A 12,790-nucleotide genomic window follows, 5' to 3' on the forward strand; every position below is an offset into this window, starting at 1 on the left:
CTCCCTCTGTCACTCAGGTTGGAGTGCGTCGGCACCATCACAGCCTCACTGCAACTTCAAGCAGTCCTCCCACCTCAGCTTCCCGAGTAGCTGGGACTATAGGCGTGTACCACCATGCGCAGCTAACACTTTTTTTTTTTTTTGAGACAGAGTCTTGCTTTGTTGTCCAGGGGAGTGCAGTGGTGTGATCTCAGCTCACCGCAATCTCTGCTCCTGGGTTTGACTGCGTGCCACCACAGGATTTCACCATGTTGCTAGGCTGCTCTCGAACTCCTGAACTCAGGTGATCCACCTGCCTCGGCCTCCTAAAGTGCTGAGATTACAGGCATGAGCCACCCCACCCGTTTCCAGCTAACTTTTAAATTTTCCGTTGAGACAGGGTCTACGTTGTCCAGGGCGGCATACTTAACAGTATTAAATAAGTAACAGCTATTTCACTCATCTTGGTTGTAGTGGGGAAAGGACTAACACTGAAAATGATGGTTCAATTATTAAAGCCTTCTTTTCTTTTTTTTTAAATGAAATAACTCCCAAACACAGAAACCTCACACTTGGCAGTAAACCAAATGACTGGTCCTAAAAACATATTTAAAACATGGGGACCAGGTTAGGCACGGTGGCTCATACCTGTAATCCCAGTAATTTGGGAGGCCGAGGTAGGTAGATCACTTGGAAGCCAGGAATTCGAGACCAGCCTGGCCAACATGGCGAAACCCCATCTCTACTAAAAATACAAAAATTAGCCAAGTATGGTGGTGCATGCCTGTAATCCCAGCTACTCGGGAGGCTGAGGCAGAGAATCGCTTGAACTTGGGAGGTGGAGGCTATAGTGACCTGAGATTGCACCAGTGAACTCCAGACTGGGCGACAGAGCGAGACTCCATCTCAAACAACAGGCCGGGCATGGTGGCTCACGCCTGTAATCCCAGCACTTGGGGAGGCTGAGGTGGGCAGATTACGAGGTCAGGAGAGAGACCATCCTGGCTAACATGGTGAAACCCTATCTCTACTAAAAATGCAAAAAAATTAGCTGGGCGTGGTGGCGGGTGCCTGTGGTCCCAGCTACTCGGGAGGCTAACGCAGGAGAATGGCGTGAACCCAGGAGGTGAAGCTTGCAGTGAGCCGAGATAGTGCCACTGCACTCCAGCCTGGGAAACAGAGTGAGACTCTGTCGCAAAACACCACCACCACCACCCCAAAAAAAACCCATGAGGACTGAAGACCAACAGGACCCTTGCCATCAGACAGGAATAACTGCTGTAGCAGCAAGCAGCCTGCACCAGCACAGACACACTGATGGGATGATAGAAACGAGAACGTGAATGTGTGTGTAGACCGCCAGAGCCAAGGGTATTTTATTTTCTTCTCAGTGGGATCAAATTCTAAATAATGGATGTTTTTATCTAATTTTTGACTGATAATGATCAAAATGCATGCATTAGGCCCACCTTCATCTTCATCCTCATCTTCATCTTCTTCATCAAGTCCAAATTCTTCTTCCTAAAGAATAGCAAACAGCCTAACATTAGATAAATTCTGCCAAACTGAAAAGTGCAAATAGTACAAATTCTGCCAAACTAAGTACAAATAAACGCGACAATATCAATCAAGCAGGAAACTGTAATGTTATTTTATCTACTTTGATGTACCAAGACCCACTGATTTTCCTTAATGTGCTTTATAATTTTTCTAAAAAAAATTTTTTTAAGAAGCAAGCAGTTCATTTGCTAGATGTTTAATTAGTATGTAACTTTGGATAATTCAAGAAATCATCTTAAAATCTCAAATTTCAAAACTGGTTTAGACAAAAATTCCTTTCTATATCCCATTCATATACAAAGCTTCTTTCAGAACCTTAATGTCAATCATACACCTAATGAGATCACACAAACCCCTAGCCTTATTTTTATACTGCAAAAGAGGATGCGTTCTGTTAATAGCTAATGTTGTCTGCCTGTTTCTCAAACCTCTTTGAGGGTCAAAGTCAAGACACTGTTTTCTCCTGCCCTCGTATAGCATTCATTTCCTCAGGGATCCTCTATTATTGGGTATTCTATAAACCAGACTATCTGCTCTTTCAGGGCACACCATAATCTCATTTCATTTTGTACCCCCAACTCTTTAACATAGCAGGTATATATTTACTGAATTAAACTGAATATATAAGAAAAAATTTAGACTTGGTAAACATAGACTTCCCTACAATTCAATGAAGGAACAGACATACCATCAATTCTCAACATTTCCAGTTTTCTCACCATACTGAATACTCAACTCATTCCTTCCCCCAGAGGGCCAGAACTTACCTTGCACAGCCAGGAACGTACTAGTTTGAGTTCAGTAGGCATTCCACTTAGTAGTTATTTAAAGGCAGACAAAAACTAAATTAACCGGATTCATATTGTAAATGTATTCACAGGTATACTACTTTCTTCAAAAGGTGTTTTTCTTTTGTCATCTTTTTGAAACCCCCACTTTTGTTGTAATTACAAATAGGAAGCAGGGTAGAAAACAGCTGCACTGACCTCCTCACTGACTTCATCGTCATCCTCATCCCCTTCTACATCTTCATCTTCATCATCTTCTTCATCAAACTCCTCTTCTTCACCATCCTCATCCTCCTCATCTTCCTCATCTTCTCCTTCTGAAAATAGTCCGAAAGGGATTCATTAAATATCCTCGATGCTCCACAGGGCACAAGGTATTGAGGATCTGTGGGCTGGCTCACAGAACAAATCCTGGTAAGGCCACGAACTGCAGTCACTTTCTTTCTACTACGAGATAAAGCTCAGTCCCTTTGTCCAATACAGTCCCATAAAATCAAGAGGGCTAGAAGTCCTGGCAGACAGGATAAACACTTTAATTCTCGCTGATGAAATGATACAATGGCTAAGATTTGCTTCAAAATAATATAGAGTGGGGAAGAAGGGAAGGGTATGCAGGAATAAAGCAAGATCAGCTATGACCAATAATTGCTGAAGCTGAGTGATAAGAACATGGGGGTTTGTTTCGCTATTATTTTTACCTTTATCACTGTCTGAAATTTTTCACAGTAAAAAGTAAAAAAAAAAAAAAAAAAAAATCATGTACCTTCTCTTGGGTAATGATACCACCAGTCACAGTCAGCTGCTCAAATCAGGAACCTGAGAAACACCCATAATAACCCCGTGACTCGGGACAGGAGGCTGAGAGGCACCTGCATCTCTACCTGATTGTGCAGACCGCTAGTGTGGCAGTTCTTGCTTCTCCTGGGTCCTAGAGCTCACCATGCTCTCACCTACCTCCTGGTCTCTGCATGCTCTTTCCATCCTCTTTGCTTGGCTAACTCTGACTCCACCTTGGAGTTTCAGTCAACATCACTTCCTTAGGCAGTCTTACTCACCAGACCTCCCAATGTCAGGTCATAGGCTCTCACCATGAGTATGTGGTGCTTCTCCATTACAACACACTTTGCTTACTTGCAATTATTATTTACGATTTTTAATTTAAAACAATTTTTTTCTGTACAGATAGGGTTTGGCTATGTTGCCCAGGCTGGTCTTGAACTCCTGGATTCCAGCAATCATCCTTCCTCACCCTTCCCAAGTGTGTTAGGATAACAAGTGTGAGCCACCATACACAGCCTATTTATGATTAAAAAAATATATAACCATTTCTCTGTGAGGTCCAAGAGGGTAGGAATCTTTTTTTTTTTTTTTTTTAAATCACTATTTTCCATAGTGCCTGGCACATAGAAAATGCTCCAGTATTTGTTGGCTGATCCATCTTTGCTCTCAGGAACTGCCCCCCACCTTCCAAGGAATGTCCTTTACTGGCTCTTGCACATGTGGCTGTTCTTGAGGTGAACTTAAATAGACAACAAGCACAAACGGTTTTTAGGACAAATGGAAAAATTACAGAAGGGACAAAGGGACATAACATTTGGAAGTAGGTGAGATGTCCTATTCTCTGTCCATTTTACCACCTTATAACTCATTAATTTTTGCCTGTCTCAATATGCTTCAAAAAAAAAAAAAAAACTGCAAAAATGCTTCCATTAATTGCACCCAACCTCCTTCTTTTCTTCCTCTATCTTCTTGATAATTTCTGCTGTATGTGCTAATTTTTAAAGAAAAGAGGTATTTATACTTACTGATGTGAAAACTAATCATTCTGCTTCCTCTAAGCCAGGGGTCCCTAACTCCCAGGACTGGCACTGGTCCGTGGCCTGGGCCGCACAGCAGGAGGTGAAGAGCAGGCCAGTGAACATTACCACCTGAGCTCCGCCTCCTGTCACATCACCTGTTAGATTCTCATGAGTGCAAATTCTATTGTGAACTGCGCATGGGAGGGATCTAGACTGTGCACTCCTTATGAGAATCTAATACCTGATGTAAGGTGGAACAGTTTCATCTCAAAACCATTCAGCTGCTGCCCCCAACCCCTTTCCCGCATCTGTGGAAAAACTGTCTTCCATGAAACCAGTTCCTGGTGCCAAAAAGGTTGGAGACTGCTGCTCTAAGCCACCTGGAGGTAAGAAGTGTTTTATTCTAAGAGCGACTGAGAGTAAACAAACTCAGCATGCAAAGAAAACACAAACTTAACAGGAGTGATATCTTGGGTAGGAAGTATTAGTTATTTCTTAAAATCAGTAAATCTGTAAAATATGTAAACATCCTGGGTCAAATGCCAATACTACTGAAAATCATCTTTTAATTCTATGTTATGATCAGAGATTCTTTCCCTTGTGAATGAAAAATGGAATCTAACATATAGTTATTTGAAATCATTACCTTTTTAAACTCTGGTCATATGTCAATGGAAGGGAAAGCTATTTTATTTATAGTTAGCAATAACAAACAGGTACCAAGTACCTACTAAGTGTCAGGCCTTATGAATCAAGAGATTTACCCAAGATGATGACTGTAGTACAGTAGGACAGTGGTCCTCAACCTTTTTGGCACCAGGGACCAGTTTTGTAGAAGACAATGTTTCCACAGCCTGTGGGTCGGGGGATGGTTTCAGGATGATTCAAATGCATTATGTTTATTCTGCACTTTATTTCTATTATTACATTGTAACATATAATGATACACAACTCATGATAATGTGGAATCATTGGGAACCCTGAGCTTGTTTTCCCTGCAACTAGACAGTCCCATCTGGGGGCAATGGGAGACACTGACACCCGAAGTGTGCTGCTTATGTCCAGTATACTCCATAATCTTGTTTTGGTTGCTGTCACTGCAGAAACCTTTGCTTCACAAAGATAGGATATTGGAAATGGAAGCAGGTTTTTCAGTGCTTTTTTGGCAATCTCGGGATATTCCACCTTGATTTTAATCCAGAATATAGAGATTTTGAAGTTATCTCAAACCATACTTTTAAGGCCACTGCCATTTGTGATCTCAACCAGTTGATCCTCTTCAAGCATGAACAAAGTCAATTGACCTGGCTTATTCACAAATGGGTCGTGGATCCATTCCTTCCCAGGTTGGGGTCTTTTGTGGTTGGGAAGTAATGCTCAAACTCTTTTGAAAGCTGAGATAGATGATCATGCACCAGCTGCGAGAAAGAAGGCCTTGGCTCTTTCAAAATCACTGCTACTGTTTGAAACATGTCAAAAATCCCAATGCTCAGAACAGAAAACCAAATAACGTATGTTCTCACTTATAAGTGGGGGCTGGGGAGGGACAGCATCAGGAAGACTAGCTAATGGACAGTGGGCTTAATACTTAGGTGATGGGATGGCACATGTTTATCTATGCGACAAACCTGCACGTGAACCTCTGAACTTAAAAAAAAAAAAAGTTTTACCACTTATTCTGTTACTAAAATGTTCTGCTAGTGGTGACTGTTAATTCTAAAAGAAATCTCTGGAGCAGGCCTCGTAACTCAAAAACTCTGGCCAGTGATCTACCTTTAGAATGCCACCTCGCTTCTCTGTGTAAGAGAAGTATTCTCTGCATCCATCTCACAGAACTGCGTGAACAGACATGGGTTAAGGGCATGTACTTTAATGTGGTTGATAATTTTAATCACATCCTGCAAAATGTTAAGTTCAGGTGACATCTGTCAGCTAGCCAGCATTTCTCTAAGGATGACACAGTGCATAGACTCACATCCAGAAGTGACCTCTTTGACTCGAGTAGTAAACCAGAAAGCCGTCCAGCCATGGCAGCCGCTCCATCTGTGCATATACGACACAAAATGACCAATTCAGTTTTCCTGATATGTAATCATTCAAAAGACTTGAATAGTTCTGCAGCTGTGGTGTTGGTTGGCAACGAAGTACACATAACATAGTCTCATGCACATCCTCCTGAAAATATATCGCACAAAAACAAGCATTGTTGCCATGTTGTCAACACTGGCAGACTCATCAACCTGCATTGCGTACCACGGTGACTCATCAATCCTCTCTAACAACTGTGCCTCAATATCCTCTCCTATTTCATCAATTCATCTAGTTATGGTGCTAGCCGAAAGAGGAACACGTGCCACCTTTTGAACTGCAGCTTAACTGCAGCCTCTCCTAAAAGTTCACGACAAATGTCCTTAGCAACAGGCAGGATCAACTCTTCAATAGTAAAGGGCGTACTTTAGCAATGCAGTTAGTTAAGGACTTCTTTGCTTTAGCAATGCAGTTGGCCACTAAGGATGAGATGTTCTCAGTGTAGTCACATTTGATGAAGTGGAAGCTTTCAATAATTGCCTCTGTTTTTCATGTTCACATTTATTTCTTTTGAAAAACTCCAAAGGCTTGTCTTTAAAATGCAGGGTGCTTGGTCTCCAAGTGGTGAAGCAACTTTTTGTGTGTGTGTGTGAGATGGAGTCTCGCTCTATCGCCCAGGCTCAAGTGCAGCAGCGCAATCTCAGCTCACTGCAACCTCTGCCTCCCAGGTTCAAGCAATTCTCATGCCTCAGCCTCCAGAGAAGCTGAGACTAAAGGTGTGCACCACCATGCCTGGCTAATTTTTGTATTTTTGTAGAGCTGGGGTTTCCCCATGTTGGCCAGGCTGGTCTTGAACTCCTGACCTCAGGTGATCCACCTCGGCCTCCGTAACTGCTGGGGTTATAGGCGTGAGCCACTGTGCCCAACCAGTGAAGCGGTTTCGAAGGTTTCATGGCTTTATTGGATAGCTGGTTGCCACATATTATACAAAGTGGGCTTGGAGAATGTGAATCGTCTGTTGCAATGAACCTGTAATTTAAGTAGCACTCATGGTATTTTCTTTTCAATGAAGCTTTCTTTTCATTGGCAGTCTTGTCTTCCGCTGTCTCATTATTGGATCTTTCCCCCTTTACAAAGAAGTTCTCCAGCGACGTTTTTTACTCATGTTGGATAGGGTTAGCTTGTGGGCCTACCAAAACTGTGACTTAGACGAATACGCAGTGCAGGAAAGAGGTGCGGATGGAAGTGGTAAATAAAAAAATGGGCAGGCCAGGCACGGACTAAAATAAGCATCAGATTCTGACTTAAAGCCTGTCACCAGATGCAGCTGTACAACTGAAGTACACCAACTCACTTGCCACTATAAAGCCTGCCACCAGATGAAGCTTAATTGTCACTTGCCACTCACAGATAGGGTTTGATGAGTCTGCAAGCAATTGATTTATTATGATCTCTGTACAGTCAAACCTCTTTGCTAATGTTAATCTGTATTTGCAGCCACTCCCCAGCACTGGCATCACCACCTCAGCTCCACCTTGGATCATCAGGCATTAGATTCTCATAAGGAGCACACAACCTAGACCCCTCACACGTGCAGTTCACAACAGGGTTTGCGCTCCTATGAGAATCTAATACCAACCACTATTGATCTGACAGGAGGTGGAGCCCAGACAGTAATATGAGCAATAGAGAGTGGCTGTAAATACAGATGAGGCTTCCCCACCGCTCATGCGGCCTGGTTCCTAACAGGTCATGGAGCGGTACCAGTCTGTGGCCTGTGGGTTGAAGACCCCTGAAGTAGGAAGACTTGAGAAGAGCAGAGTGGCAAGCCTGTAAGAGTAAGGGGTTTACAGTTTAATACGCACAGCATCCTAACCTAGCTTGTAGGCTTCAGGAGATGCTTCCCGGGCCAGATTCAGTGTCTCATCCCTGTAATCCCACCACTTGGGGAGCCTGAGGTGGGAGGATCCATTGAGGCCAGGGTCTTATGAAATAGGCCTAAGCTATCAATTTAATGGAATGCCTACATTAAAAAAAATACACACACACGCGTGCGTGCACACACACACACTTTTCCTCAATAGTAAGAACATCTAGTAGCTTTTTTTTTGAGGCAGCCTCTCTGTCTTCTGAGATGGAGTGCAGTGGGGCACAATCATGGCTCACTGTAGCCTCAAACTCCTAGGTTCAAGTGATCCTCCCACCTCAGCCTCCAGTCTTCTGAGTAGCTAAGACTCCAGGTATGTGCCACCACACCTGGCTAATTTTTTTTCTATTTTCTGTAGAAACAAGGTATTGCCATGTTGCCTAGGCTAGTCTCAAACTCCTGGGCTCAAGCAATGCCCTCCACCTTGGCCTCCCAAAGTGCTGGGATTACAGGTGTGTGCCACTGCACCCGGCCAACATCCAATAGCTTTTATCAGATGCTTTGAAAGGCAGACATCAGGTTCACTGGATGCTGAGCTTACTCACCTTCATCTTCCTCCTCTTCATCCACACCATCCACCTCGGCATCTGAGTCAGGTGCTTCCTGGTCCTCTCGGTCATAGCCATCCAAGTAGGTAAGCTGGGGCAGGAGCTTGAAGACACTCTCTCGGTAGTCATTCAGGTTAGTAACCTCACAGTTAAAGAGGTCCAGGCTTTTCAGACATTCTAACTTTTTCTGAAGAAAAGGATCAAAAACCACAACTCCTAAACCAAAGGAATATAAGTAACAAACCCATCTCTTGAAGAGGTAAAATTCTAGGCTCTATATTCGATTCCTGCTACCCATTCAGTCTCATATACAAAAAAACACATCAAGTCTTTTGCAACCTTTATATTAGGTTACTAGACTTTAGTCCCTCTCTTCCTTTATCTACTCTCCCAGAGAACTGTGTTTTTCTGGCAGCGTAGTAGTCTAAAGCAATATAAATTGAAAATAATTTTTATTAAATCCAGTTATTTTCACAGTATGAGACAATCAGTTTAATAAATTTAGCTGAAACAAATGTTAACATTGGAGTAATCAAATGGCCATTAAGAACTTCCTGGGTATCAAGCAGTCTTTAATGTTCTAGGGTGGTAGTATAGAGAAAAATTCAGAGATTTATAACACAATCTCAGGGTGCTTACAATTTTACTTAGGGCACAGACATGAAACACTAGAGAATGAAATAAAATATAAAGTGTGGCAATGCAGCTATTTTCAGGGAAGACAGGAGTCAATACAGGCTGGGGAAAAAGCAGAGGGGCGCAGAGTTGAAACTTCAGAAATAGGGAGAAACATTGCACTCTTCTTTTTCAATGTTTGGGGAAAAGACTGACATGTTACCAGACTCCTATGATGTGAAGTTCTTCAGATTTTATTTACCATACCTTGAAATTTTGTTGCAATACCTTATTTCTTTGGAACCATCAGTTTCATCTATCTAAAAACAGTTAACCTATAAAAAGGTGGCCTAAGTTTTCTGAGTAGTCAAAGTGCACTGGAAAATGTCTATGTATTTACTCAGATCTTCATTTATTATGTGTACTAGCATTTCAATCCTAGGTCTATTAAGTTTTGATTAAGGGTAAATTAAGAGACTACACTATAGGCAAGTCAGGAGATAGCAACAGGAAGCGACAGTAGACCCTTGTAGATAGAAGAGGGAGCAGCCTATGAAAGGCAAACCCAATGTGAAGTAGCACATAGCCTGGTGCCTTCCAGAATAGGAGTAATAAGTACATATATTTAGATAGCTTCACAGACACAACCTTTAATGGTTCTGAATCAAGAGAAAATCCTTGGTATTCTCTAAGAAAAGAGTACTAAAAACACCCAAACATTAAGAGGACCTCCACATGAAATAATTTCTAAAAAATAAATGTTGATGCTTAACAGGCTTTGATGCTTTATTAGGAAAGCTGTTACAACACTCACAACAACCTGAGAAGAAAGGCAGACAAAACAAAACCTTATTTTCAGAACTCAAGGTATCTATGTAGTTCTGAGAAGATATAAAATGATATGAAAATCTGCCTCAAGGCTCTAGAGCAGGGGTTGGGAACCAGTGGTCCAGTGGCCAATTCTGGCCCACCACTTGTTTTTGTAAAATAAGCTCTACTGGAACACAGTCACACTCATTTATTTATGTATGGCTCTTTATGTGCTAAAATGGCCAAGCAGGCTAGTTGTGACAGAGACTATATAAACAAGCTATAAAGCCAAATGAACCTACTATTTGGCCCTTAGAGAAAAGGGCTACTGACCCCTGCACATGAAGAAACTTCATCTTCTTGATCAAGAAAGAGGCTCCCACACTTGTTTTATTCACGCAGGGAACACGCAGCAGGGTTACAGCAACAGGCAAACGTTGCACCCCTCAAAACATAAATTGTACAATGATCCAAGAGTCTGTGGACCAAACAATGTGCTTATATAGTCAGTTCCTTGACCTCTTAAGAAAGCTGTCCCCAGCCCTTCTGGTCGTAGAGCTGCTTTTGTAACATGTAATTTTCAGATTAGGTTTCCTTCCAGTCAGGCCCTGACTTCCAGAAGCCTAGGTATGACTTCTTGCCAAAGAGGAAAAAAATGCTGCAATGCCACCCCAGACAGCTAGCTAGCATACTGGCTTTCTCTTCACAAAGACTGACTCGATGCCAGCTAGAGTGTCAGCTTCAGGCAGCTTTTCCAAAAAGGTTCACTCTAAAAATTCTCCACTTAAAAGGAATGAGCCATTTATATTTCAGAATTATTTCCTAGAAATAGGTGCACAAAAACACATACAACCTCTGATATTTATCTAATGCTTTTTAATACCAAAAGTCATTTCTCTATCTAGTTTCACTGACTCTTCCAGTATACAGGGCCTCCAAGGCGCTCCTGTTTCCGAAACTGTACAATTATGTGAGATTTCTGGCTACTTCCTGGCAAAGCACCCCTTATCAAACAATTTGGACATGCCAATCAGTAGGTTGAAAAATGAAATGAAAGCAAGAAAACAACAAAAATCCCAAATAACTATAGTGCTCTGGAACTGCTGAAAGTAGTAAAATTGTGCTTTAAGGCCCAATAGGCACAAAATACACTATACACAGATTATTCAGGATCCCAATGTAATGTGTAAATACTGATACAAAAAATTACAACTCTACCATACCAGAAATTTGATGTAAGCTAATAGGCTAGCCATAATAAACATTAAACATTTTATTAACAATAATTTTGCTTGCCTTCTTAGAATTTAGAAGGGCTTTGGGGGATGGTTTGGATGGCCCAGGTCTCTTAAAAAAGGTGTCCAAGGAAGTTTGAATTGATGCCTTCTTTGTCTCTCGATTAATGTCCCTGTAGCAAGCAGAGGCATTCACAATCATTGCATTGACTGTAAGAACTGGGCTCAAAGTAGACGGTGTTCAAAATGTATGTGGTTAATGAGGATGAGGATGGTGTTTTTCCCCACTGAAGAATACTGCCAGAAGTCAAAATGGACCCAACTTCTCCCCCCTTCACCTTCTCCAAGTTAGAACTTCAGGAGACCAACCTAGCACCACCAGGAATCTCAGTGCCAAGTACAGCAGAATGGCGGGACCCCAGGCTTTTCGAAACAGCTCTGGTGTGCAGCCCTGTGGCTCTGCCACAGGGTGTGTGACTCTGGACAAGGGATTCAGCCTCACCCAAGCCTTAGCTTCCTCAATATAAAATAAGGGCCATGCTACTTCTATCCACTTTGTAGCCAAGTTTTTTTTTTTTTGACAATTACTAATAAAACATGCCTAAAGCACCCAGTAAGTGTATGGGTATAGCAGATCCTCTAAAAATGGTGAACACAACCAAGATTACTTTTCATCCTTCACTATCCTGGGGGACTGAGACTTTCACAGCCACCAGAGGGTCCTCTTATACATTACTGACCAGATCAGGAAAAAACTTAAGCAAACAAACAACTCCCACACAGTATTTGCTTCTGCTCCATTGCTGTGTGCTACAACACTGAAAAAGGCTTCTGATCATCAGAGGATTCAGGCTGCCACGAGAATCAGGTAATGGCCAGTCATCAACTAGCCAACAGTGAAAAGGTACTGCCTGCTACTCTGTTCTTTAAAAATCAAACGAGGGGGAAAAAACAGGGGGCGGGAGGAGAAGGGTTTCTTATGCTCACAACAACCTAGGATTAGTATGTCTGTCACTAACCAATAAACAAAGGCTTAGTGTAGCCCATCTGAATGGGAAAGCATCAGCAATTAAAATTTGGTGCTCCTGTTGGAATTCCCAGCTTAAGGAAATTTGGGCATGAAATAAATTTACAGGTGGAAAGAGAAGAACAGGTCCCAAGGGCTATGAAAAGCACAGCAGACTTTGATTTTTTTTTTCTTTTCTGAGATGCAGTGTCGTTCTGTCACCCAGGCTGGAGTGCAGAGGCATGATCTCAGCTCACTGCAACCTTCACCTCCTGGGTTCAAGTGATTCTCCTGCCTCAGCCTCCCAAGTAGCTGGAATTACAGGCACCTGCCACCACGCCTAGGTAATTTTTTGCATTTTTAGTGGAGATGGGTTTTACCATGTTGGCCAGGCTGGTCTCAAACTCCTGACCTCAAGTGATCTGCCCGCCTCGGCCTTCCAAAGTGCTGGGATTACAGGCGTGAAACACCGTGCCCAGCCTAGACTTAGATTTG

The 12,790-nt window shown here is 42.4% G+C and overlaps 1 protein-coding gene across 2 annotated transcripts in view; it reads right to left on the bottom strand.

Annotated features, from left to right (window-relative positions):
• ANP32B (acidic nuclear phosphoprotein 32 family member B) overlaps positions 1–12,790 on the bottom strand; it is a 31,907-nt gene that overhangs the window by 1,936 nt on the left and 17,181 nt on the right. Inside the window, exons 4-6 of one of the 2 annotated variants that reach the window (XM_025359848.1) lie at positions 8,627–8,816; positions 2,526–2,641; positions 1,449–1,500 (exon numbers count right to left, since the gene is read on the bottom strand). In XM_025359848.1, the coding sequence (XP_025215633.1) occupies positions 1,449–1,500; positions 2,526–2,641; positions 8,627–8,816 (358 nt within the window). Of the gene's footprint in view, positions 1–1,448; positions 1,501–2,525; positions 2,645–8,626; positions 8,817–12,790 lie in introns of both variants that reach the window. The other variant, XM_025359847.1, reaches the window with a different exon arrangement.

This window comes from Theropithecus gelada, chromosome 15 (assembly GCF_003255815.1).
Source record: "Theropithecus gelada isolate Dixy chromosome 15, Tgel_1.0, whole genome shotgun sequence".
In the NCBI taxonomy this organism is placed as follows: Eukaryota; Metazoa; Chordata; class Mammalia; order Primates; family Cercopithecidae; genus Theropithecus; species Theropithecus gelada.